The sequence below is a fragment of the Leuresthes tenuis genome, unplaced genomic scaffold (genome assembly GCF_036924035.1).
Source record: "Leuresthes tenuis unplaced genomic scaffold, fLeuTen1.0.hap1 SCAF_6, whole genome shotgun sequence".
Lineage (NCBI taxonomy): Eukaryota > Metazoa > Chordata > Actinopteri > Atheriniformes > Atherinopsidae > Leuresthes > Leuresthes tenuis.
Genome location: NW_027325360.1, coordinates 865,306 through 889,212, shown reverse-complemented (window position 1 = coordinate 889,212; position 23,907 = coordinate 865,306). Strand labels below are relative to the sequence as shown.

The 23,907-nt window shown below is 44.0% G+C and overlaps 1 protein-coding gene across 1 annotated transcript in view; it reads right to left on the bottom strand.

The window, feature by feature from the left end:
• Positions 1-23,907, bottom strand: part of grin1b (glutamate receptor, ionotropic, N-methyl D-aspartate 1b) — a 71,075-nt gene that overhangs the window by 27,200 nt on the left and 19,968 nt on the right. Inside the window, exons 5-12 of the mRNA XM_072386840.1 lie at positions 17,278-17,338; positions 17,125-17,227; positions 16,958-17,079; positions 9,144-9,318; positions 6,764-6,914; positions 4,353-4,439; positions 3,134-3,269; positions 1,696-1,823 (exon numbers count right to left, since the gene is read on the bottom strand). Coding sequence (XP_072242941.1) covers positions 1,696-1,823; positions 3,134-3,269; positions 4,353-4,439; positions 6,764-6,914; positions 9,144-9,318; positions 16,958-17,079; positions 17,125-17,227; positions 17,278-17,338 — 963 coding nt within the window. The remainder of the gene's footprint in view (positions 1-1,695; positions 1,824-3,133; positions 3,270-4,352; positions 4,440-6,763; positions 6,915-9,143; positions 9,319-16,957; positions 17,080-17,124; positions 17,228-17,277; positions 17,339-23,907) is intronic.

Here is a 23,907-nt window from a genome sequence, read left to right as displayed (position 1 = left end):
CATCTGAAGTGTAAAACTCCTTCTTCCTGCTCCTGGGAGCATATATCAGGGCGTCTGAAGTGTAAAACTCCTTCTTCCTGCTCCTGGGAGCATATATCAGGGCGTCTGAAGTGTAAAACTCCTTCTTCCTGCTCCTGGGAGCATATATCAGGGCGTCTGAAGTGTAAAACTCCTTCTTCCTGCTCCTGGGAGCAGATATCAGGGCGTCTGAAGTGTAAAACTCCTTCTTCCTGCTCCTGGTAGCATATATCAGGGCGTCTGAAGTGTAAAACTCCTTCTTCCTGCTCCTGGGAGCATATATCAGGGCGTCTGAAGTGTAAAACTCCTTCTTCCTGCTCCTGGGAGCAGATATCAGGGCGTCTGAAGTGTAAAACTCCTTCTTCCTGCTCCTGGGAGCAGATATCAGGGCGTCTGAAGTGTAAAACTCCTTCTTCCTGCTCCTAGGAGCATATATCAGGGCGTCTGAAGTGTAAAACTCCTTCTTCCTGTTCCTGGGAGCATATATCAGGGCGTCTGAAGTGTAAAACTCCTTCTTCCTGCTCCTGGGAGCAGATATCAGGGCGTCTGAAGTGTAAAACTCCTTCTTCCTGCTCCTGGGAGCATATATCAGGGCGTCTGAGGTGTAAAACTCCTTCTTCCTGTTCCTGGGAGCATATATCAGGGCGTCTGAAGTGTAAAACTCCTTCTTCCTGCTCCTGGGAGCAGATATCAGGGCGTCTGAAGTGTAAAACTCCTTCTTCCTGCTCCTGGGAGCATATATCAGGGCGTCTGAAGTGTAAAACTCCTTCTTCCTGCTCCTGGGAGCAGATATCAGGGCGTCTGAAGTGTAAAACTCCTTCTTCCTGCTCCTGGGAGCAGATATCAGGGCGTCTGAAGTGTAAAACTCCTTCTTCCTGCTCCTGGGAGCAGATATCAGGGCGTCTGAAGTGTAAAACTCCTTCTTCCTGCTCCTAGGAGCATATATCAGGGCGTCTGAAGTGTAAAACTCCTTCTTCCTGCTCCTGGGAGCAGATATCAGGGCGTCTGAAGTGTAAAACTCCTTCTTCCTGCTCCTGGGAGCATATATCAGGGCGTCTGAGGTCACCAGCAGGTGTAAAACTCCCCAAAAACACAACCCTGGTAATTATTTAGTTCCCTTTATGTGAAAGTTCCTCCTTTAACGAGTCGTTCTGATTTTTATTTCTTAAGTACGTCACTCCTTAAGTTGGCTCCGCCTCCTCTGCTAAGCCCCGCCCCCTCACCTCCACCCTGCTGGACGGATGAAGCCAGCTTCTGGTGGAAATGTTCTGCTGTCAGCTGCACTGAGGAGCATGCATCTTCCATCCAGCAGCAGCCTCAGAGGATATCAGAGCCCAGTGGATAAACTATATCTGAGGCTAATGTTCCAGCAGAGTTAGCTAAAGACTGTGAATGTGCAGCAAACACTTTTCATCCCACTGTTTTAACAACTTGGTCCAGTTCAACGCTGGACTGAAGGAACTGAGCCACAAAGAGGATCAGTTCCAACTCTCAGAGCCTGAACTTCAGAGCAGGGAAATGGAAGCATCTGAGAAATAACTCCTCATGGTTTATTTACTGATTTATTTCTTCCTTTAGCAGCAGCTAACGCTAACAGCTAACGCTAACAGCTTAGCTAATGTTTGTCTTTATGTCGTAAATCCTTCCTCTAAAATCGTCCCACACACACAGACTTACTCGCTCCTGTGTGCCAAATTTCCCATCAGCCACCAGGTGAACCTCGTAGGTGAAGTTCATGCTCATGGCCAGCTTGATGAGCAGGTCGATGCAGAAGCCATAGCAACACTGAGGGACGATGGGCTGACCTGCACAGACAGTTTTATTTCAGATTAAAGAAGAAGTTTCATTATTTCACTGGAGGTTCAGCGTCACATGCATCATATTGGAATAATAGTCAAAAATAAACCTGGTTCTGAGCCCAAAGTTGATGAACATAAAGGCAGCACATTATTCAAATAGTTTACTGTCCTTCAATTAAATAAAGACAAGACAGAAAAAATGTATTTGGCAACGAAAAAGAAAGAATAAAAGCTGACTTCAGACGTATCTGGTTATAAATCTTAAAGTGTTCAGAGATTAAAGGAACTGCATTAGGCTGGTTTAAGTCATATTTATCTGATAGATTCCAGTTTTTTCTTGTAAATGAAGAATCTTTCTCACACGTTGGAGTAAGTCATGGAGTTCCTCAGGGTTCTGTGCTTGGACCGATTCTTTTTACTGTATACATGCTTCCATTAGGTAACATTATCAGACAGCATGGCATAAATTTCCATTGTTATGCTGATGATACTCAGCTGTACTTATCTATGAAACCAGATGAAACCAACAGGTTGGTCAGACTACAAGCCTGTCTTAAAGACAGAAAGACCTGGATGACTCAGAACTTTCTGCTTTAAAACTCAGACAAACTGAAGTTGTTCTCTTTGGACCTGAGCGCTTCAGGGAGAAATTGTCCTGTTATATAGTTACTCTAGATGGTATTTCCTTGGCTTCTAGTCCTACAGTGAGGAACCTTGGAGTTATTTTTGACCAGAATTTATCATTTGACTCACATATAAAACAGGTTTCTGCCTTCTTTCACCTTCCTAATATCATTAAAATCAGGACCATCCTGTCTCAGGGCAGAGAAACTGCTCCATGCATCTGTTCCTTCAGGACTGGATTATTGTGATTTTATGACCTTAGAATGATTTACTTCTGCAGGAAGAACATTACCGACATAAGATGTACGTAGAAGATGATTTTAGGGGATGATGGTTTGAGCGAAGTTTGAGGAAAATGGGGATCATACTCATTACGTAATGAAAATAAAGACATCGAATGAATCAACCTGGTCAAAGACGAGAAAACATAAAGACAGATGAAGGCCGGGTGGAAATCACTCCGCTAACGATGAAGAACTAACTCCACCAAACAAAGAACAAAGATCTTCACATTTTCTCCTCCACGGGTAATTTAACAGGTTGTTATCTTCAACTTCACCTCTAGGTGGCAGACATTTACTTCACCAGGAGTGTCATATTCTTCTTTTGATAATGCATCCTTAACTTCTGCCCAAAAACAATGAAAACAACCCACTCCATCCGTCCATCTGACCTTTGGTCTACTTGTGTACCTGGGATGGTCCCGTTGGGTCCAGTACAGATGACTTTCTTGATAAGAACGCCGTTAACGGTGTATTCCTCTTTACACGTGCCGTCGCTCTTTGTTGGCTTCACGTAGACAAACGGCTCCTGATGGATCGTCACGATCTGAGGAAACAACCAAGCAACAGATTCATCCTGCTGTCGGAGGAATTTAAACACATTCAAACACTTCAGCTCAGCAGAACATCATCATTACGTCATGAGAAGAAAGAATAAAGAGCAGCTTATTAGAACAGCAGAGGTCCTCGTACGGAGCCTTGGGGTGCACCATTTGTACCAGATACAGGAGAAATATTAGGAAAATATCACCTTTTCTGTGTTTGAGAGACAATCAAAACAAACTCTGACATAAAATCACATGAAATAAATATTTTTTTCTGCTTTAATTTTAAACTGCATTCATTTAAGCTTGTGTTAAAATTGCTGTTTATTGTCTCTGTTTATTTCTCACTCTCCTGTATTTATTTATTTTACTTTCCTTCACTTTATTTATTCTATTTTGATTTCACCACTTTTTAAAAAATGAAATAAATTACAAAACTTTAAGTAAATGGTAAAATCAAAATGAAATAAATCCATGTTCTATATCTGCTGAATCCAACTGAGGGTCACAGGGGGCTGGAGCCTATCCCAAGTGTGACTGGGTGAGAGGTCACCTGGACAGGTAACCAGTCCACCACAGAGACACACAACCACACTCACTCCTCAGGACAGTTTAGTGGTGGGAGGAAGCCGGAGAACCCGGAGAGAACCCACACATCCACAGACAGAACCAGCCGGGATCAGAACCTGGAACCCAGCTGCTGAACACCACCCTGCTGCCCACGTAATAAAACAAATTAAAACTACTTTCACATTCTGTACGATTAGTTTAGCTTAACTTCCTCTTTTATTTCATTTTAGTAGCAGTAGAGTTATGGGTTCATCATATAAATTTATTTCTAATTTTGGCAGTTTGAGTCTTCCATAAGTTTAACCAGTAAATGAGTTTGTTCCTAAAAGATGGATCAGAAGCAACTGTAGAAAATGTCCCGTCTTTGCTCTCAGGTTAGATGTTCTGGAGTAACCTGCTTCAGAGGTTATTCAGTGTGATTGGACCCAGTGTGGCAGGAAACAGGAAGTGAGGCTCTCCTAAAACCAGCTGCTGTGAACAGAGCTGTGGACTGAACCTGTGAGCAGGTACAGCACCTTGAGTTTGGTCGACATCTGGTATCCAACTGGTTTCTCTGTCTCTCCTCCAGGCCAGATGATCTTCCTCTGAGGGTTCATCACAACCTGAAACACACACAGCAGGCTTCAGGTTGTTGCTGCAGACAGGTTTCACCCTGACACTCTGACTAAATGACAGCATCAATACTGCAGCTGAACATCCATCTTTAAAGAGGCCGGAGGCTCTGAGACTCTCAGACTGCAGCATGTTTCTGTGCAGCCTCAGCTCTGGATATGGACTGATCCATAGCCTCAGTAATCAATAATTGATGACATGCACCTGCACAGAACTATCTTCTTTTAAACATCACAGTTCAGGTGAGCAGGACATTTCTTCTTCTACTGAACCCTGTTCAACAAGAACAGGATACTTCTCACAATCTAACAATCTGTCAAGAGTTTCTAAACCAGGCGTTTTAACCAAGTAATTAAGCATGTGAAACCAGGTGTATCAACAGGTGTTTCACAGGGTAACACCAGTTAGCATAACACCAGTTAGCATAAGACCAGTTAGCATAACACCAGTTAGCATAACACCTGTTAGCATAACACCAGTTAGCATAACACCAGTTTGAATCCCTCAAACCTCTTTAAAATAAGACAACAAGCAGGTGGAAATACATGTAAAACCAGGTGAAAGTAGTTAGAAACAAGTTCAACACAGTGGAGCAGGTATATAACTGGGTGGAGCAGGTGCATAACTGGGTGGAGCAGGTGTATAACCGGGTGGAGCAGGTATATAACTGGGTGGAGCAGGTGCATAACTGGGTGGAGCAGGTGTATAACCGGGTGGAGCAGGTATATAACTGGGTGGAGCAGGTGCATAACTGGGTGGAGCAGGTGTATAACTGGGTGGAGAAGGTGCATAACTGGGTGGAGCAGGTGTATAACCGGGTGGAGCAGATGTATAACCGGGTGGAGCAGGTGTATAACTGGGTGGAACAGGTGTATAACTGGGTGGAGTAGGTATATAACCGGGTGGAGCAGGTGTATAACTGGATGGAGTAGGTATATAACCGGGTGGAGCAGGTGTATAACTGGGTGGAGCAGGTGTATAACTGGGTGGAACAGGTATATAACCGCGTGGAGCAGGTGTATAACTGGGTGGAGTAGGTGTATAACCGGGTGGAGCAGGTGTATAACTGGGTGGAGCAGGTGTATAACTGGGTGGAGCAGGTGTATAACTGGGTGGAACAGGTATATAACTGGGTGGAGCAGGTGTATAACTGGGTGGAGCAGGTGTATAACCGGGTGGAGCAGGTGTATAACTGGGTGGAGCAGTTGCATAACCGGGTGGAGCAGGTGTATAACGGGGTGGAGCAGGTGTATAACGGGGTGGAGCAGGTGTATAACCGGGTGGAGCAGGTGTATAACGGGGTGGAGCAGGTGTATAACCGGGTGGAGCAGGTGTATAACCGGGTGGAGCAGGTGTATAACCGGGTGGAGCAGGTGTATAACCGGGTGGAGCAGGTGTATAACGGGGTGGAGCAGGTGTATAACTGGGTGGAGCAGGTGTATAACGGGGTGGAGCAGGTGTATAACCGGGTGGAGCAGGTGTATAACCGGGTGGAGCAGGTGTATAACCGGGTGGAGCAGGTGTATAACCGGGTGGAGCAGGTGTATAACCGGGTGGAGCAGGTGTATAACGGGGTGGAGCAGGTGTATAACTGGGTGGAGCAGGTGTATACCTGGGTGGAGCAGGTGTATGACCGGGTGGAGCAGGTGTATGACCGGGTGGAGCAGGTGTATAACCGGGTGGAGCAGGTGTATAACCGGGTGGAGCAGGTGTATAACTGGGTGGAGCAGGTGTATAACGGGGTGGAGCAGGTGTATAACTGGGTGGAGCAGGTGTATAACCGGGTGGAGCAGGTGTATAACTGGGTGGAGCAGGTGTATAACTGGGTGGAGCAGGTGTATAACCGGGTGGAGCAGGTGTATAACCGGGTGGAGCAGGTGTATAACTGGGTGGAGCAGGTGTATAACGGGGTGGAGCAGGTGTATAACTGGGTGGAGCAGGTGTATAACTGGGTGGAGCAGGTGTATAACCGGGTGGAGCAGGTGTATGACCGGGTGGAGCAGGTGTATAACCGGGTGGAGCAGGTGTATAACCGGGTGGAGCAGGTGTATAACTGGGTGGAGCAGGTGTATAACTGGGTGGAGCAGGTGTATAACCGGGTGGAGCAGGTGTATAACCGGGTGGAGCAGGTGTATAACTGGGTGGAGCAGGTGTATAACCGGGTGGAGCAGGTGTATAACCGGGTGGAGCAGGTGTATAACCGGGTGGAGCAGGTGTATAACTGGGTGGAGCAGGTGTATAACGGGGTGGAGCAGGTGTATAACCGGGTGGAGCAGGTGTATGACCGGGTGGAGCAGGTGTATAACGGGGTTACCTGAGACCCGTTGAAGACTCCAACCTGGACGACGCGGCCCGGTTTCTGCTGGTAGTTCAGGATGCTGTAGGTGGCGAAGCGCCGGTCGCCATCGTCGTTGAACTCGATGCGACCCGTCAGCCCATCGGGATACTTTGATGACATCAGCACCCTGCAGAGAAGGGGTTAGCTGCAGGGAGCTCGTCTGCTGACAGATAAACACTCAGAGGGATGACTGTAGGTGGCGTGCAGGAGGATGATGATGGTGGTGATGATGATGGTGATGATGATGATGCTGCTGGTCAGCAGACACTGATTCATCTGGCTGATGGAGCGTATTTTTCCCCCACTGAGGACGATGAGCAGCGACAGGGAGCTTTATCATCCCAGTTGTGTCGCTCTGACTCCACTGAATCCAGATCAGCGGAGCGTCTCACTTTGATTTAAATGTTCATCTCCAGCTGAATGAAATGAGTCCTCAGACTCTGACATCGAGCCAAACACACTCTGTGTTCATTAAACCAAGAAGGTGCACGAGCCTCAGTGCACAGCAGCGAGTCCAACACTCAGAGGTCTCTGTCCTCAACTCAAAACTTTCTTCAGTTCAGTTTAATATGACAAAGTTACATCATATTCCCTGTAATTCCTTATTATTGTTCTGTCCCACAGATTCTCTGAAAAGCCTCCAGCTGATCCAAAACCCTGCAGCCAGAGTTCTGCTGAGATCTAACAGCAGAGATCATGTTTCTCCAGTTTTAGCTTCTCTTCATTGGCTCCCTGTTAGATTCAGAATAGAATTTAAGATTCTTCTCCTCACATATAAAGTTCTTAATGACCGAGCTCCATCACATCTTAAAGATCTCACAGTTGGATATTTCCCCAACAGAGCACTTTGCTCTCAGGCTGCAGGTTTCCTTGTGGTTCCCAGAGTTTCTAAAAGCAGAATGGGAGGCAGAGCCTTCAGTTATCAGGCCCCTAAAAGCAGAACGGGAGGCAGAGCCTTCAGTTATCAGGCCCCTAAAAGCAGAATGGGAGGCAGAGCCTTCAGTTATCAGGCCCCTAAAAGCAGAATGGGAGGCAGAGCCTTCAGTTATCAGGCCCCTAAAAGCAGAATGGGAGGCAGAGCCTTCAGTTATCAGGCCCCTAAAAGCAGAATGGGAGGCAGAGCCTTCAGTTATCAGGCCCCTAAAAGCAGAATGGGAGGCAGAGCCTTCAGTTATCAGGCCCCTAAAAGCAGAATGGGAGGCAGAGCCTTCAGTTATCAGGCCCCTAAAAGCAGAATGGGAGGCAGAGCCTTCAGTTATCAGGCCCCTAAAAGCAGAATGGGAGGCAGAGCCTTCAGTTATCAGGCCCCTAAAAGCAGAATGGGAGGCAGAGCCTTCAGTTATCAGGCCCCTAAAAGCAGAATGGGAGGCAGAGCCTTCAGTTATCAGGCCCCTAAAAGCAGAATGGGAGGCAGAGCCTTCAGTTATCAGGCCCCTAAAAGCAGAATGGGAGGCAGAGCCTTCAGTTATCAGGCCCCTAAAAGCAGAATGGGAGGCAGAGCCTTCAGTTATCAGGCCCCTCTCTGTGGAACCAGCTGCCAGTTTGGCTTCAGGAAGCAGACACCCTCTCTACCTTTAAGATCAGGCTGAAACTTTCCTTTCTGATAAAGCTTATAGTTAGGGATGGCTCAGGTGAGCCTGAAACATCCCATAGTTCTGCTGCTATAGGCCCAGCCTGCTGGGGGAGCTCCCATGATGCACCTCTCCTCCCTCCATGTTCTGCTGCTATAGGCCCAGCCTGCTGGGGGAGCTCCCATGATGCACCTCTCCTCCCTCCATGTACAGATGACATCATTGCTGTCATTAACTTGTGTTTCTCTCTCTCAGCAGGTGTCTCTGGCCTGGTGTTACGCTGCTTGTTGTCCCCTCTTTCCTGTCCTCTCAGCCCCAGCTGGTCCAGGCAGATGGACCCTTCCTGGTTCTGGTTCTGATGGAGGTTTCTTCCTGGTTCTGGTTCTGATGGAGGTTTCTTCCTGGTTCTGGTTCTGATGGAGGTTTCTTCCTGTTAAAAGGGAGTTTTTTCTCTCCACAGTGCAGCTCAGGATCAGAGAGAAGTTTCAGTCTGTTGGTTTCCTGAGCTAAGAAACTGTTTTAATTGGCTCTAAATTAATTGGACTCATTTGGTGTCTTTCCCAGCTGGTCAAATGGAAGCAAACTTCTGCATTATTGAAAAACTGCGTGAAGATCAACCAACGAAATTCTCATTTAAGGGGAATACATGTTTAAATAAAGCTCATTTATCTTCTATGTGTTGACAGTTGACCCAGTGATGGAATTCAGACAGAAAACAGACAGAAAACAGACAGAAAACAGAGGTTCTGAGACCGTTCAAGCTGAACGCTGCAGGTGGTACCGACCGTTTGAAGAGCGGCCCGGTCCTCCAGATGTTGGTGTTTCCCACGCAGCCTCGTGGAGGCTCCGTGATGTTCTCCTTCTCAAACAGCTCCTGCAGAGACTGAGCCACCACGGCCACAGCGTCCGCGATGTGAGCCGACTCGTTCTTACCGTTAATCAGCTGGAGGCCCAGCAGGCCTGTGCCGCACACACAGCAGGAAGTTACACACAGCAAATACTGTCCTCATTCACATGAACGCATGCTAATTAAACACCACACACATCATCTGACCTCAGAGGTAATTAGAAAGTGTCTCAGTGTAATTGCAACACACAGTTGGAGCCTCAGGCGTCAGGTCAGTGTTCAGTACAACCAAACTGCATGCTGGGAGTTCACTCTGACAATCACAGCGTTTTCTCAGCGCAAAAAAGCCCCACTGAGACATTCTGAACTGTGGCTGGTGTTCTTCTGCAACAGAATCATTATGCTGTGAAGAAAAGTGTCCACATCTGTCCTCCAGTTGAGTCACAACAACCAGCTCACACTGTTAGCATCCACCGAAGAACCCCGGCTAACATTTAGAACTGAAACTACAGGGAACAGCTAGCTCACACTGTTAGCATCCACCGAAGAACCCCGGCTAACATTTATAACTGAAACTACAGGGAACAGCTAGCTCACACTGTTAGCATCCACCGAAGAACCCCGGCTAACATTTATAACTGAAACTGCAGGGAACAGCTAGCTCACACTGTTAGCATCCACCTAAGAACCCCTGGCTAACATTTATAACTGAAACTACAGGGAACAGCTAGCTCACACTGTTAGCATCCACCGAAGAACCCCGGCTAACATTTATAACTTAAACTGCAGGGAACACCTAGCTCACTCTGTTAGCATCCACCGAAGAACCCCGGCTAACATTTATAACTTAAACTGCAGGGAACACCTAGCTCACTCTGTTAGCATCCACCGAAGAACCCCTGGCTAACATTTGTAACTGAAACTACAGGGAACAGCTAGCTCACTCTGTTAGCATCCACCGAAGAACCCCTGGCTAACATTTGTAACTGAAACTACAGGGAACAGCTAGCTCACACTGTTAGCATCCACCTAAGAACCCCTGGCTAACATTTATAACTTAAACTGCAGGGAACACCTAGCTCACTCTGTTAGCATCCACCGAAGAACCCCTGGCTAACATTTGTAACTGAAACTACAGGGAACAGCTAGCTCACTCTGTTAGCATCCACCGAAGAACCCCGGCTAACATTTATAACTGAAACTACAGGGAACAGCTAGCTCACACTGTTAGCATCCACCGAAGAACCCCGGCTAACATTTATAACTGAAACTACAGGGAACAGCTAGCTCACACTGTTAGCATCCACCGAAGAACCCCGGCTAACATTTATAACTGAAACTGCAGGGAACAGCTAGCTCACACTGTTAGCATCCACCTAAGAACCCCTGGCTAACATTTATAACTGAAACTACAGGGAACAGCTAGCTCACACTGTTAGCATCCACCGAAGAACCCCGGCTAACATTTATAACTGAAACTACAGGGAACAGCTAGCTCACACTGTTAGCATCCACCTAAGAACCCCTGGCTAACATTTATAACTTAAACTGCAGGGAACACCTAGCTCACTCTGTTAGCATCCACCGAAGAACCCCTGGCTAACATTTGTAACTGAAACTACAGGGAACAGCTAGCTCACTCTGTTAGCATCCACCGAAGAACCCCTGGCTAACATTTGTAACTGAAACTACAGGGAACAGCTAGCTCACACTGTTAGCATCCACCTAAGAACCCCTGGCTAACATTTATAACTGAAACTGCAGGGAACAGCTAGCTCACACTGTTAGCATTCACCAAAAACAGATAAAAACTGGTTTGGAAAAAGATTTCTAATCAGCTGCAATGGAAACAACCGACCAACAGACTAAGGATCTGACATGCTAATGTGCTAAAACATGTTGCTAATCATCCTGTGAGCTAACAGTCCTGAAACTTTAACAACAGCATTCAAGATTAACCTAATGTCACTGGTGTCACTTGTTCTAATTAAACTGACTCGAGCACATAAACTGTGCAAAATATATTTTATATTTTTATATTTTTATATTTTATATGCAGTCTATGGATAGCAGGGATGCTAACATGCTAGCAGAGTGTTGCTCCGTTAGCTGGAGCAGCAAATACAGAAACTTTTTCCTCATAATGCGACAAAGACTCTGGTGAAGAAAACCAACACAACCATCCAGAATGTGGCAGTTGTGCTTCACAGGTTTCTTTTCAGGGAACTGTTTCAGAAACAGGGGGGGGGGGGGGGGCAGCATAACGGGAACACCTGGTGATGAAAAACGACACAAACTACCTGTGAATGTTTCTGCTGATCTCTGTGAGGCTGTGCAGCTGTTTCTCATGGTTTTATCAGCTGCTGTACAGCTAAATAATTCAACCTGCTGTTGGTTCAGGATGAGAGCTTTAACCAAACACTGGTGGGACAGACTTCTGATTTCCATCAACAGTTTCAGAGTTTTTACGTCCAAACTCAGGCTCAGCTGTTAAAAGTGGGTCAAAGCTCCAGCAGTGAGACTCATCTTTTTATAATTCACCTGCTTTCACCTGCTGGCAGCTTTGGGATATTCCTGTAGATGAAGGATCCAAACAGAAAGGATCTAAATTTAGAAAGTTTTCTTTCTAAAGAATCAACAAAGGGAAGTTTGCTGTAACAACAAACCTGATTTCAACAAAATAACAAAAACCAAAGTGTGTCGTTTGGTTTCTAGAAACTAGATTCAGTGATGTTCAATTAAACATCGCTGTAAGTTAAACTGTGGAACCAAGCATAGAACCTGCTGCAGCACTCAGTGAAAGGTGTTCTGGAGCCAAAGAAAGACAGAAAGTTTATAGAATCTACAGCAACAGCTTCTGGAGCTTCTCCAAGCAGCAGGTTACCTGCTGACAGGTGAGGGTGTCAGGATTGGGTATAAAAGCAGCTTCCACCAAAGGTTCAGCCTCTCCAACAAGGATGGGTCGTGGCTCACCGCTTTGGGCCAAACTCCATCAGAGAATCATCAATAAGTTCAGGAAATATTCCTCAGAGTCAGACTGGAAAGAACTTTGGTCTTTCAGCATCTACAGAGCAGGATATTGGGAACAGATTCAGGGAGTCTGGGGAAGTCTCAGTGTGGAAAGGCCAAGGACAGAAAGCCCTGTTGGATGAGCTCGGAGCCCTCAGGCAGCACTGCAGGAGAAACCGTCAGGCCACCATGATCCATACAGCCACATGGGCTCAGGAGGAGCTGGGAAAAGCATTTCCACTCAACACAGTCCACGGCTGCATCCAGAAATGTGAGCTGAAGCTGCATCACACCAGGAGGAGCTCGAATGGACTCAGATTCCTGTGAAAAACTCAGTTCAAAGCTTTAAAAAGAGTCATTAAAGGAAGCTGAAGGATGGGAACATGAGTCTGGAGCAGCTTTCACTGAGTTCTGATGCTGCAGATTCTGGATTTGGTTCTGTTTTCTAAACCCAAAGAAGCTGGTCAGAGAAGACTCTTAAATCCTTTCTTTGGACTTGTTTCTGTTAAATAAAGGTTAAAACTAATTAATAACAAACTTAAGTTTCTGTTGTATTTGAGATATTTTCTAAAGATGTCTAGAGATGAAGTCTATGTCCATCTTTTTAATGTTTAGCTCTTTGAACAACTTTCTCATGAATACTGGAATGAAAACAGCTAATCAGGTGGGATTTGTCTGATTTGATGAAGAGTTTTAGCCGGGTGTTGCAGAGAGTCTGGTCCAGTGAGCTGGTGTTACACTGAAACACTTCCTCGAAAACAAAAGCTCCAACTTGCTGAACAGACGAAACAACAGGATCGCTTTCAGAGTGCAGTCTGGCTGCACTTTTAGAAAAATGATGGATCCATTTTCTAAACTTTGACATTTTTTTAAGAGTGCAGCAGCCGCCCAGTGAGGGAGTTTTCTGGAGGAGAAGCACGTCAACAGAGTGGGAGTCTGATTATTCAGCAGCCAGAGAGAGTCACGGTGCGATGGTGTCTATGCAGCTGCCTCACAAAGGGTGCCCTTACTACAGGTGCTACACCAACAAGCACCTGAGGAGCTTTGACCACAGCTCTGCTGAGGAGAAACTTCCGGTTTCCACTTCAGCAACGTTTTTCTCAGTTTCTCAGCAGATTTATTTGGCTGTTGTCAGTCTGACAAAAACGTAACTTTCAAACTCTGAAGTCAGAAGGTCTGAACAGTAAAAGTGACATCGGAGAATTTGGTTCATGTTTTCCTCTTTGGCTCCACTTGTGGGACCACTATCAGAAATACAAACCTCCAATCTGATCCCTGCACATCTGATCTGATCCCTGCACATCTGATCCCTGCACATCTGATCCCTGCACATCTGAGTCCTGCACATCTGAGTCCTGCACATCTGAGCCCTGCACATCTGATCTGATCCCTGCACATCTGATCCCTGCACATCTGATCCCTGCACATCTGAGTCCTGCACATCTGAGTCCTGCACATCTGAGTCCTGCACATCTGAGTCCTGCACATCTGAGTCCTGCACATCTGAGCCCTGCACATCTGAGTCCTGCACATCTGAGCCCTGCACATCTGAGTCCTGCACATCTGAGCCCTGCACATCTGAGTCCTGCACATCTGAGTCCTGCACATCTGATCCCTGCACATCTGATCCCTGCACATCTGATCTGATCCCTGCACATCTGATCTGATCCCTGCACATCTGAGCCCTGCACATCTGATCCCTGCACATCTGAGTCCTGCACATCTGATCCCTGCACATCTGATCCCTGCACATCTGAGTCCTGCACATCTGATTCCTGCACATCTGATCCCTGCACATCTGATCCCTGCACATCTGATCCCTGCACATCTGATCCCTGCACATCTGATCCCTGCACATCTGATCCCTGCACATCTGAGCCCTGCACATCTGATCCCTGCACATCTGATCCCTGCACATCTGAGTCCTGCACATCTGATCCCTGCACATCTGAGCCCTGCACATCTGATCCCTGCACATCTGAGTCCTGCACATCTGATCCCTGCACATCTGATCCCTGCACATCTGAGTCCTGCACATCTGAGCCCTGCACATCTGAGCCCTGCACATCTGATCCCTGCACATCTGAGTCCTGCACATCTGATCCCTGCACATCTGATCCCTGCACATCTGATCCCTGCACATCTGATCCCTGCACATCTGAGCCCTGCACATCTGATCCCTGCACATGAATTTGTTGTCATGCCGAAAGCCCACAAAGTAAAACAGTGTGGTGCAGGGCTGGAAACCAAAGTCATAAACTGCGGATCTCAGCCAGGAGCCACTCAAGGGAAGTTTCAGGGCCAAGAATATGAATAAAAAGTTAGTGCACTTCAAAAACGTCAGGCGAACCCAATTTTCAGGTTCATAAACTTCTCCAGCGTTGCGTTAAGCGACAGCAGAAGAATTTACTTTTCTTGTCTGAGTGAGATTTAAGAAGAAATAGAGCTGCCTCCATACTTTATACAATCCTCTGGCTGGCAGAGTAATCATGTGACTCTAATCCCCGCCCTTTGGCTTCGGGTTGCAGTGGGCGGGGCCTCTGTTGACCAATGAGGGTAGAGCATCAAGCAGGTAGCAGAAAGCAGCAGAGGCATCTTACCAGTATTCGACTGGACACACGTCATGGTTACCGCAGCAACATTAGCTGTTTACCACCCCACCCCCACCCCGGCAGGCCTGAATAATAACCCCCCACCCTCCCCATGCGATCGGCTTGTGTACTGTGAGAACGGGCGGGCAGACGACACACACTATAGAAAATGAAACAAACAAAAGATGTTAGACACATTAAAGCCACACAGTTTGAACGAGCCAGAACAGAAACCAGTGGTTAGGAACCTTTAAACACGTCCGCCCACCTCCAGTGTTTAAACGTTCAACCAGCAGTCAGAAGAACCAGAGAAACACACCAGGACACCCAGAAGCTAACTGACAGTGAGGAGGAGGACGGTTAGCTTCCTCCATCTGAGATGTAGAGCAGAACCAGAGGAAGAGCAGCTGTGTTTCCATCCAATCACTTTAAAGCTCAGCAGGAAAATGGAAAATCTACTGAGTTTCAGCATCGACCACCTGACATCACTTCAGACTGAACTAAACCATGAAAAGAACTTTGTCTGAGCAGCTGATCGGGCTGATGTTCAGGCAAAGACCTCAAAGATGCTGGATGAAGCATTCTGAACTTTTAGTACAATTAGAGCCCTGATCCAGTTTCTTTCTGTTCCTGTAACCTTTAAAATGTCCTGATCAATAGTTCTGCAGCTTTCTGAAACCTTTAAAGTGTCCTGATCAATAGTTCTGCAGCTTTCTGAAACCTTTAAAGTGTCCTGATCAATAGTTCTGCAGCTTTCTGAAGCTCTTTCACAGTTTTTCTGCTTTTTCCCTCATTTTCAGTCCTTGTTCCTGAGCATTTTCAGTGTTTTTTCTTTGTTCAGCCACTTAACTCTGACCTTTGAACCCTTCAGGCAGAAAAAAGGCTCCTAACTCAAGGGATGAACCAGTGTTGTGTCGACACAGAACAGACAACTTAGCAAAGAAGCCATTTTAAACTGGATCTTTAGGCACTTTGTTACCAGCAGCCTGTCACAAAGACACATCATTTGTTCCCATTTCTTTAGCTGCATCTATGAAAAACAGCAAAGAAAACACAGTTTGACAGACAGAAAATAGGATTTCTGCAGCAACAAGGTGATTCCCAAAGAGCTATTAGCTGAAAACTTGGCATATCTCAGCATGGTGTGCAGTGTGTCCTTAAAACATTTGAGGAAACTGGACAAGTGGAGGACAAAAGAAGAAGTGTCAGGCCTAAAAAACTATCTCCAGCAGATGAACAGGATCTGAAAGTGATGTCCTTAAGAAAGAGGAAAAAATCCAGCTGTGACCTGACAGGACCTGAGAGATGCATCTGGACCTTCAGCTGATCCATCTACTGTTGGCCCAAGCCTCATCAGAAATGGTCTCCATGGAAGGGTGGCTGTCAAGAAGCCGTTCTTAAGGAAGGGAAACAGGGAGAAAAGGCTGAGCTGTGCCAAATGACACAAGAAGTGGACTGAAAATCAGTGGCAACAGGTCTTATGGAGGGATGAATCCTCCCCAGAGCCCGGACCTCAACATTATTGAAGCAGTGTGGGATCATCTGACAGAGAACGGAACAAAAGGCAGCCCACATCCAAAGAAGAGCTTTGGGATGTCCTTCAAGAAGCCTGGAGAACTATTCCTGAAGACTCCTTAAAGAAATGACAGAAAGCTTGTCTCAGAGGGTTCAGGCTGTGTTGGAGAATAAAGGAGCTCAGACCAGAGATTCACTTTAAAGCTGCTGAGAACTGAGAAAAACTCTGTTTCTGCCTCAGATTCTGGGTTTATGTTCAGGTTTCAACATGTTTCAGTGAATCTCTGCAGCTGCTTCCTGTTTTATTTAAATAAATAAAGAAATAAGGAGTTTTAAGGAAAATCAAGAGAATTTTTCAAGGTTTTCATTGGCTTTAATTGTGATGTCATCTTGTGTCTTAAAAATGAATCTCAGACTTTTTTTTAATTTATTTAAATTGATCCTTCGTGTCCGGCCTGTGTCAACATGTATTTAAACTGCTGTAAATTGGCCTTCTGCAGGTTTCTTCATGAGCAGCCGGCTGTTTCCCTGCATCTGCTGTCATTTAAACCTTCAGTCTGAGTTGGATGGAAACAGAGCTGCAGACAGCCAGAGAGGAAGAGGAGGACAAAGGAAGAGGAGGAAGGGGTCCACGTACCATCTGGAGCTTCGCTCAGAGCTTTGCCGTTCATCTCTCTCTCTCCGACCAGCCAGACGTAACCAGAACCCGTCATGTTGAGCTGCCGGGCTGCTTTGTACACGGCTGCAGCTTCGTCCTCACTGCAGACACAGGAAAACACAGCGTGAAACACTCCCAACAATCACTTATCTACTGATGGCTTCATGCCACAACAGTCAAAGGCTGGTTGGACAACCTCTGTAACCATGTCAGGCTCTTCCAGCTCCAGTTTGGGCTTGTGCTGATTCTCTAGTTGGGTTTCACTTTAAAAGAGACGGCCCACAATTAAGTGAACCAACCTGAGACACTGAACTCATCACCCAGGGAGCTGGCACTGACCAAATGACCCCCAAAGAACATCTAAACCCAAAATAACCCCAAACACAACACAAAGATGCAACCCTGAAAACTACAGTTTGAAACAGGATGAGGCAGACATTTCTGTGCTCATCAAACTGTGATCGGAGCAATAAAAGCAGCTGTCGCTCCACACGTTTATTCACACGTTTCAATCCTCCTGAATGAGTTGCTTTGTGGAGAAGCTCCTGCTGAACAGATCGTATTCTGAAGAACCAAATAAAGTTTCCAGTCAGCTGTTGTAACTTTCAGTCACAGTAATAAAGTTTCCTGTCAGCTGTTGTAACTTTCAGTCACAGTAATAAAGTTTCCTGTCAGCTGTTGTAACTTTCAGTCACAGTAATAAAGTTTCCTGTCAGCTGTTGTAACTTTCAGTCACAGTAATAAAGTTTCCTGTCAGCTGTTGTAACTTTCAGTCACAGTAATAAAGTTTCCTGTCAGCTGTTGTAACTTTCAGTCACAGTAATAAAGTTTCCTGTCAGCTGTTGTAACTTTCAGTCACAGTAATAAAGTTTCCCGTCAGCTGTTGTAACTTTCAGTCACAGTAATAAAGTTTCCTGTCAGCTGTTGTAACTTTCAGTCACAGTAATAAAGTTTCCTGTCAGCTGTTGTAACTTTCAGTCACAGTAATAAAGTTTCCCGTCAGCTGTTGTAACTTTCAGTCACAGTAATAAAGTTTCCTGTCAGCTGTTGTAACTTTCAGTCACAGTAATAAAGTTTCCCGTCAGCTGTTGTAACTTTCAGTCACAGTAATAAAGTTTCCCGTCAGCTGTTGTAACTTTCAGTCACAGTAATAAAGTTTCCTGTCAGCTGTTGTAACTTTCAGTCACAGTAATAAAGTTTCCTGTCAGCTGTTGTAACTTTCAGTCACAGTAATAAAGTTTCCTGTCAGCTGTTGTAACTTTCAGTCACAGTAATAAAGTTTCCTGTCAGCTGTTGTAACTTTCAGTCACAGTAATAAAGTTTCCCGTCAGCTGTTGTAACTTTCAGTCACAGTAATAAAGTTTCCCGTCAGCTGTTGTAACTTTCAGTCACAGTAATAAAGTTTCCTGTCAGCTGTTGTAACTTTCAGTCACAGTAATAAAGTTTCCTGTCAGCTGTTGTAACTTTCAGTCACAGTAATAAAGTTTCCTGTCAGCTGTTGTAACTTTCAGTCACAGTAATAAAGTTTCCCGTCAGCTGTTGTAACTTTCAGTCACAGTAATAAAGTTTCCTGTCAGCTGTTGTAACTTTCAGTCACAGTAATAAAGTTTCCTGTCAGCTGTTGTAACTTTCAGTCACAGTAATAAAGTTTCCTGTCAGCTGTTGTAACTTTCAGTCACAGTAATAAAGTTTCCCGTCAGCTGTTGTAACTTTCAGTCACAGTAATAAAGTTTCCTGTCAGCTGTTGTAACTTTCAGTCACAGTAATAAAGTTTCCTGTCAGCTGTTGTAACTTTCAGTCACAGTAATAAAGTTTCCCGTCAGCTGTTGTAACTTTCAGTCACAGTAATAAAGTTTCCTGTCAGCTGTTGTAACTTTCAGTCACAGTAATAAAGTTTCCTGTCAGCTGTTGTAACTTTCAGTCACAGTAATAAAGTTTCCTGTCAGCTGTTGTAACTTTCAGTCACAGTAATAAAGTTTCCTGTCAGCTGTTGTAACTTTCAGTCACAGTAATAAAGTTTCCTGTCAGCTGTTGTAACTTTCAGTCACAGTAATAAAGTTTCCTGTCAGCTGTTGTAACTTTCAGTCACAGTAATAAAGTTTCCTGTCAGCTGTTGTAACTTTCAGTCACAGTAATAAAGTTTCCCGTCAGCTGTTGTAACTTTCAGTCACAGTAATAAAGTTTCCTGTCAGCTGTTGTAACTTTCAGTCACAGTAATAAAGTTTCCTGTCAGCTGTTGTAACTTTCAGTCACAGTAATAAAGTTTCCCGTCAGCTGTTGTAACTTTCAGTCACAGTAATAAAGTTTCCCGTCAGCTGTTGTAACTTTCAGTCACAGTAATAAAGTTTCCTGTCAGCTGTTGTAACTTTCAGTCACAGTAATAAAGTTTCCTGTCAGCTGTTGTAACTTTCAGTCACAGTAATAAAGTTTCCTGTCAGCTGTTGTAACTTTCAGTCACAGTAATAAAGTTTCCTGTCAGCTGTTGTAACTTTCAGTCACAGTAATAAAGTTTCCCGTCAGCTGTTGTAACTTTCAGTCACAGTAATAAAGTTTCCTGTCAGCTGTTGTAACTTTCAGTCACAGTAATAAAGTTTCCCGTCAGCTGTTGTAACTTTCAGTCACAGTAATAAAGTTTCCTGTCAGCTGTTGTAACTTTCAGTCACAGTAATAAAGTTTCCTGTCAGCTGTTGTAACTTTCAGTCACAGTAATAAAGTTTCCTGTCAGCTGTTGTAACTTTCAGTCACAGTAATAAAGTTTCCTGTCAGCTGTTGTAACTTTCAGTCACAGTAATAAAGTTTCCTGTCAGCTGTTGTAACTTTCAGTCACAGTAATAAAGTTTCCCGTCAGCTGTTGTAACTTTCAGTCACAGTAATAAAGTTTCCCGTCAGCTGTTGTAACTTTCAGTCACAGTAATAAAGTTTCCCGTCAGCTGTTGTAACTTTCAGTCACAGTAATAAAGTTTCCTGTCAGCTGTTGTAACTTTCAGTCACAGTAATAAAGTTTCCTGTCAGCTGTTGTAACTTTCAGTCACAGTAATAAAATTTCCGTCAGCTGGTGTAACTTTCAGTCACAGTAATAAAGTTTCCCGTCAGCTGTTGTAACTTTCAGTCACAGTAATAAAGTTTCCCGTCAGCTGTTGTAACTTTCAGTCACAGTAATAAAGTTTCCTGTCAGCTGTTGTAACTTTCAGTCACAGTAATAAAGTTTCCTGTCAGCTGTTGTAACTTTCAGTCACAGTAATAAAGTTTCCTGTCAGCTGTTGTAACTTTCAGTCACAGTAATAGTTTCCTGTCAGCTGTTGTAACTTTCAGTCACAGTAATAGTTTCCTGTCAGCTGTTGTAACTTTCAGTCACAGTAATAAAGTTTCCTGTCAGCTGTTGTAACTTTCAGTCACAGTAATAAAGTTTCCTGTCAGCTGTTGTAACTTTCAGTCACAGTAATAAAGTTTCCTGTCAGCTGTTGTAACTTTCAGTCACAGTAATAAAGTTTCCTGTCAGCTGTTGTAACTTTCAGTCACAGTAATAAAGTTTCCCGTCAGCTGTTGTAACTTTCAGTCACAGTAATAAAGTTTCCCGTCAGCTGTTGTAACTTTCAGTCACAGTAATAAAGTTTCCTGTCAGCTGTTGTAACTTTCAGTCACAGTAATAAAGTTTCCTGTCAGCTGTTGTAACTTTCAGTCACAGTAATAAAGTTTCCTGTCAGCTGTTGTAACTTTCAGTCACAGTAATAAAGTTTCCTGTCAGCTGTTGTAACTTTCAGTCACAGTAATAAAGTTTCCCGTCAGCTGTTGTAACTTTCAGTCACAGTAATAAAGTTTCCTGTCAGCTGTTGTAACTTTCAGTCACAGTAATAAAGTTTCCCGTCAGCTGTTGTAACTTTCAGTCACAGTAATAAAGTTTCCTGTCAGCTGTTGTAACTTTCAGTCACAGTAATAAAGTTTCCTGTCAGCTGTTGTAACTTTCAGTCACAGTAATAAAGTTTCCTGTCAGCTGTTGTAACTTTCAGTCACAGTAATAAAGTTTCCTGTCAGCTGTTGTAACTTTCAGTCACAGTAATAAAGTTTCCCGTCAGCTGTTGTAACTTTCAGTCACAGTAATAAAGTTTCCTGTCAGCTGTTGTAACTTTCAGTCACAGTAATAAAGTTTCCTGTCAGCTGTTGTAACTTTCAGTCACAGTAATAAAGTTTCCTGTCAGCTGTTGTAACTTTCAGTCACAGTAATAAAGTTTCCCGTCAGCTGTTGTAACTTTCAGTCACAGTAATAAAGTTTCCCGTCAGCTGTTGTAACTTTCAGTCACAGTAATAAAGTTTCCTGTCAGCTGTTGTAACTTTCAGTCACAGTAATAAAGTTTCCCGTCAGCTGTTGTAACTTTCAGTCACAGTAATAAAGTTTCCTGTCAGCTGTTGTAACTTTCAGTCACAGTAATAAAGTTTCCTGTCAGCTGTTGTAACTTTCAGTCACAGTAATAAAGTTTCCTGTCAGCTGTTGTAACTTTCAGTCACAGTAATAAAGTTTCCCGTCAGCTGTTGTAACTTTCAGTCACAGTAATAAAGTTTCCTGTCAGCTGTTGTAACTTTCAGTCACAGTAATAAAGTTTCCTGTCAGCTGTTGTAACTTTCAGTCACAGTAATAAAGTTTCCTGTCAGCTGTTGTAACTTTCAGTCACAGTAATAAAGTTTCCCGTCAGCTGTTGTAACTTTCAGTCACAGTAATAAAGTTTCCTGTCAGCTGTTGTAACTTTCAGTCACAGTAATAAAGTTTCCTGTCAGCTGTTGTAACTTTCAGTCACAGTAATAAAGTTTCCTGTCAGCTGTTGTAACTTTCAGTCACAGTAATAAAGTTTCCTGTCAGCTGTTGTAACTTTCAGTCACAGTAATAAAGTTTCCCGGTCAGCTGTTGTAACTTTCAGTCACAGTAATAAAGTTTCCTGTCAGCTGTTGTAACTTTCAGTCACAGTAATAAAGTTTCCCGTCAGCTGTTGTAACTTTCAGTCACAGTAATAAAGTTTCCTGTCAGCTGTTGTAACTTTCAGTCACAGTAATAAAGTTTCCTGTCAGCTGTTGTAACTTTCAGTCACAGTAATAAAGTTTCCTGTCAGCTGTTGTAACTTTCAGTCACAGTAATAAAGTTTCCTGTCAGCTGTTGTAACTTTCAGTCACAGTAATAAAGTTTCCTGTCAGCTGTTGTAACTTTCAGTCACAGTAATAAAGTTTCCCGTCAGCTGTTGTAACTTTCAGTCACAGTAATAAAGTTTCCCGTCAGCTGTTGTAACTTTCAGTCACAGTAATAAAGTTTCCCGTCAGCTGTTGTAACTTTCAGTCACAGTAATAAAGTTTCCTGTCAGCTGTTGTAACTTTCAGTCACAGTAATAAAGTTTCCTGTCAGCTGTTGTAACTTTCAGTCACAGTAATAAAGTTTCCCGTCAGCTGTTGTAACTTTCAGTCACAGTAATAAAGTTTCCCGTCAGCTGTTGTAACTTTCAGTCACAGTAATAAAGTTTCCTGTCAGCTGTTGTAACTTTCAGTCACAGTAATAAAGTTTCCTGTCAGCTGTTGTAACTTTCAGTCACAGTAATAAAGTTTCCCGTCAGCTGTTGTAACTTTCAGTCACAGTAATAAAGTTTCCCGTCAGCTGTTGTAACTTTCAGTCACAGTAATAAAGTTTCCTGTCAGCTGTTGTAACTTTCAGTCACAGTAATAAAGTTTCCTGTCAGCTGTTGTAACTTTCAGTCACAGTAATAAAGTTTCCCTGTCAGCTGTTGTAACTTTCAGTCACAGTAATAAAGTTTCCCGTCAGCTGTTGTAACTTTCAGTCACAGTAATAAAGTTTCCCTGTCAGCTGTTGTAACTTTCAGTCACAGTAATAAAGTTTCCTGTCAGCTGTTGTAACTTTCAGTCACAGTAATAAAGTTTCCGTCAGCTGTTGTAACTTTCAGTCACAGTAATAAAGTTTCCCGTCAGCTGTTGTAACTTTCAGTCACAGTAATAAAGTTTCCCGTCAGCTGTTGTAACTTTCAGTCACAGTAATAAAGTTTCCTGTCAGCTGTTGTAACTTTCAGTCACAGTAATAAAGTTTCCTGTCAGCTGTTGTAACTTTCAGTCACAGTAATAAAGTTTCCGTCAGCTGTTGTAACTTTCAGTCACAGTAATAAAGTTTCCTGTCAGCTGTTGTAACTTTCAGTCACAGTAATAAAGTTTCCTGTCAGCTGTTGTAACTTTCAGTCACAGTAATAAAGTTTCCTGTCAGCTGTTGTAACTTTCAGTCACAGTAATAAAGTTTCCTGTCAGCTGTTGTAACTTTCAGTCACAGTAATAAAGTTTCCTGTCAGCTGTTGTAACTTTCAGTCACAGTAATAAAGTTTCCTGTCAGCTGTTGTAACTTTCAGTCACAGTAATAAAGTTTCCTGTCAGCTGTTGTAACTTTCAGTCACAGTAATAAAGTTTCCCGTCAGCTGTTGTAACTTTCAGTCACAGTAATAAAGTTTCCTGTCAGCTGTTGTAACTTTCAGTCACAGTAATAAAGTTTCCTGTCAGCTGTTGTAACTTTCAGTCACAGTAATAAAGTTTCCTGTCAGCTGTTGTAACTTTCAGTCACAGTAATAAAGTTTCCTGTCAGCTGTTGTAACTTTCAGTCACAGTAATAAAGTTTCCTGTCAGCTGTTGTAACTTTCAGTCACAGTAATAAAGTTTCCTGTCAGCTGTTGTAACTTTCAGTCACAGTAATAAAGTTTCCTGTCAGCTGTTGTAACTTTCAGTCACAGTAATAAAGTTTCCTGTCAGCTGTTGTAACTTTCAGTCACAGTAATAAAGTTTCCTGTCAGCTGTTGTAACTTTCAGTCACAGTAATAAAGTTTCCTGTCAGCTGTTGTAACTTTCAGTCACAGTAATAAAGTTTCCTGTCAGCTGTTGTAACTTTCAGTCACAGTAAT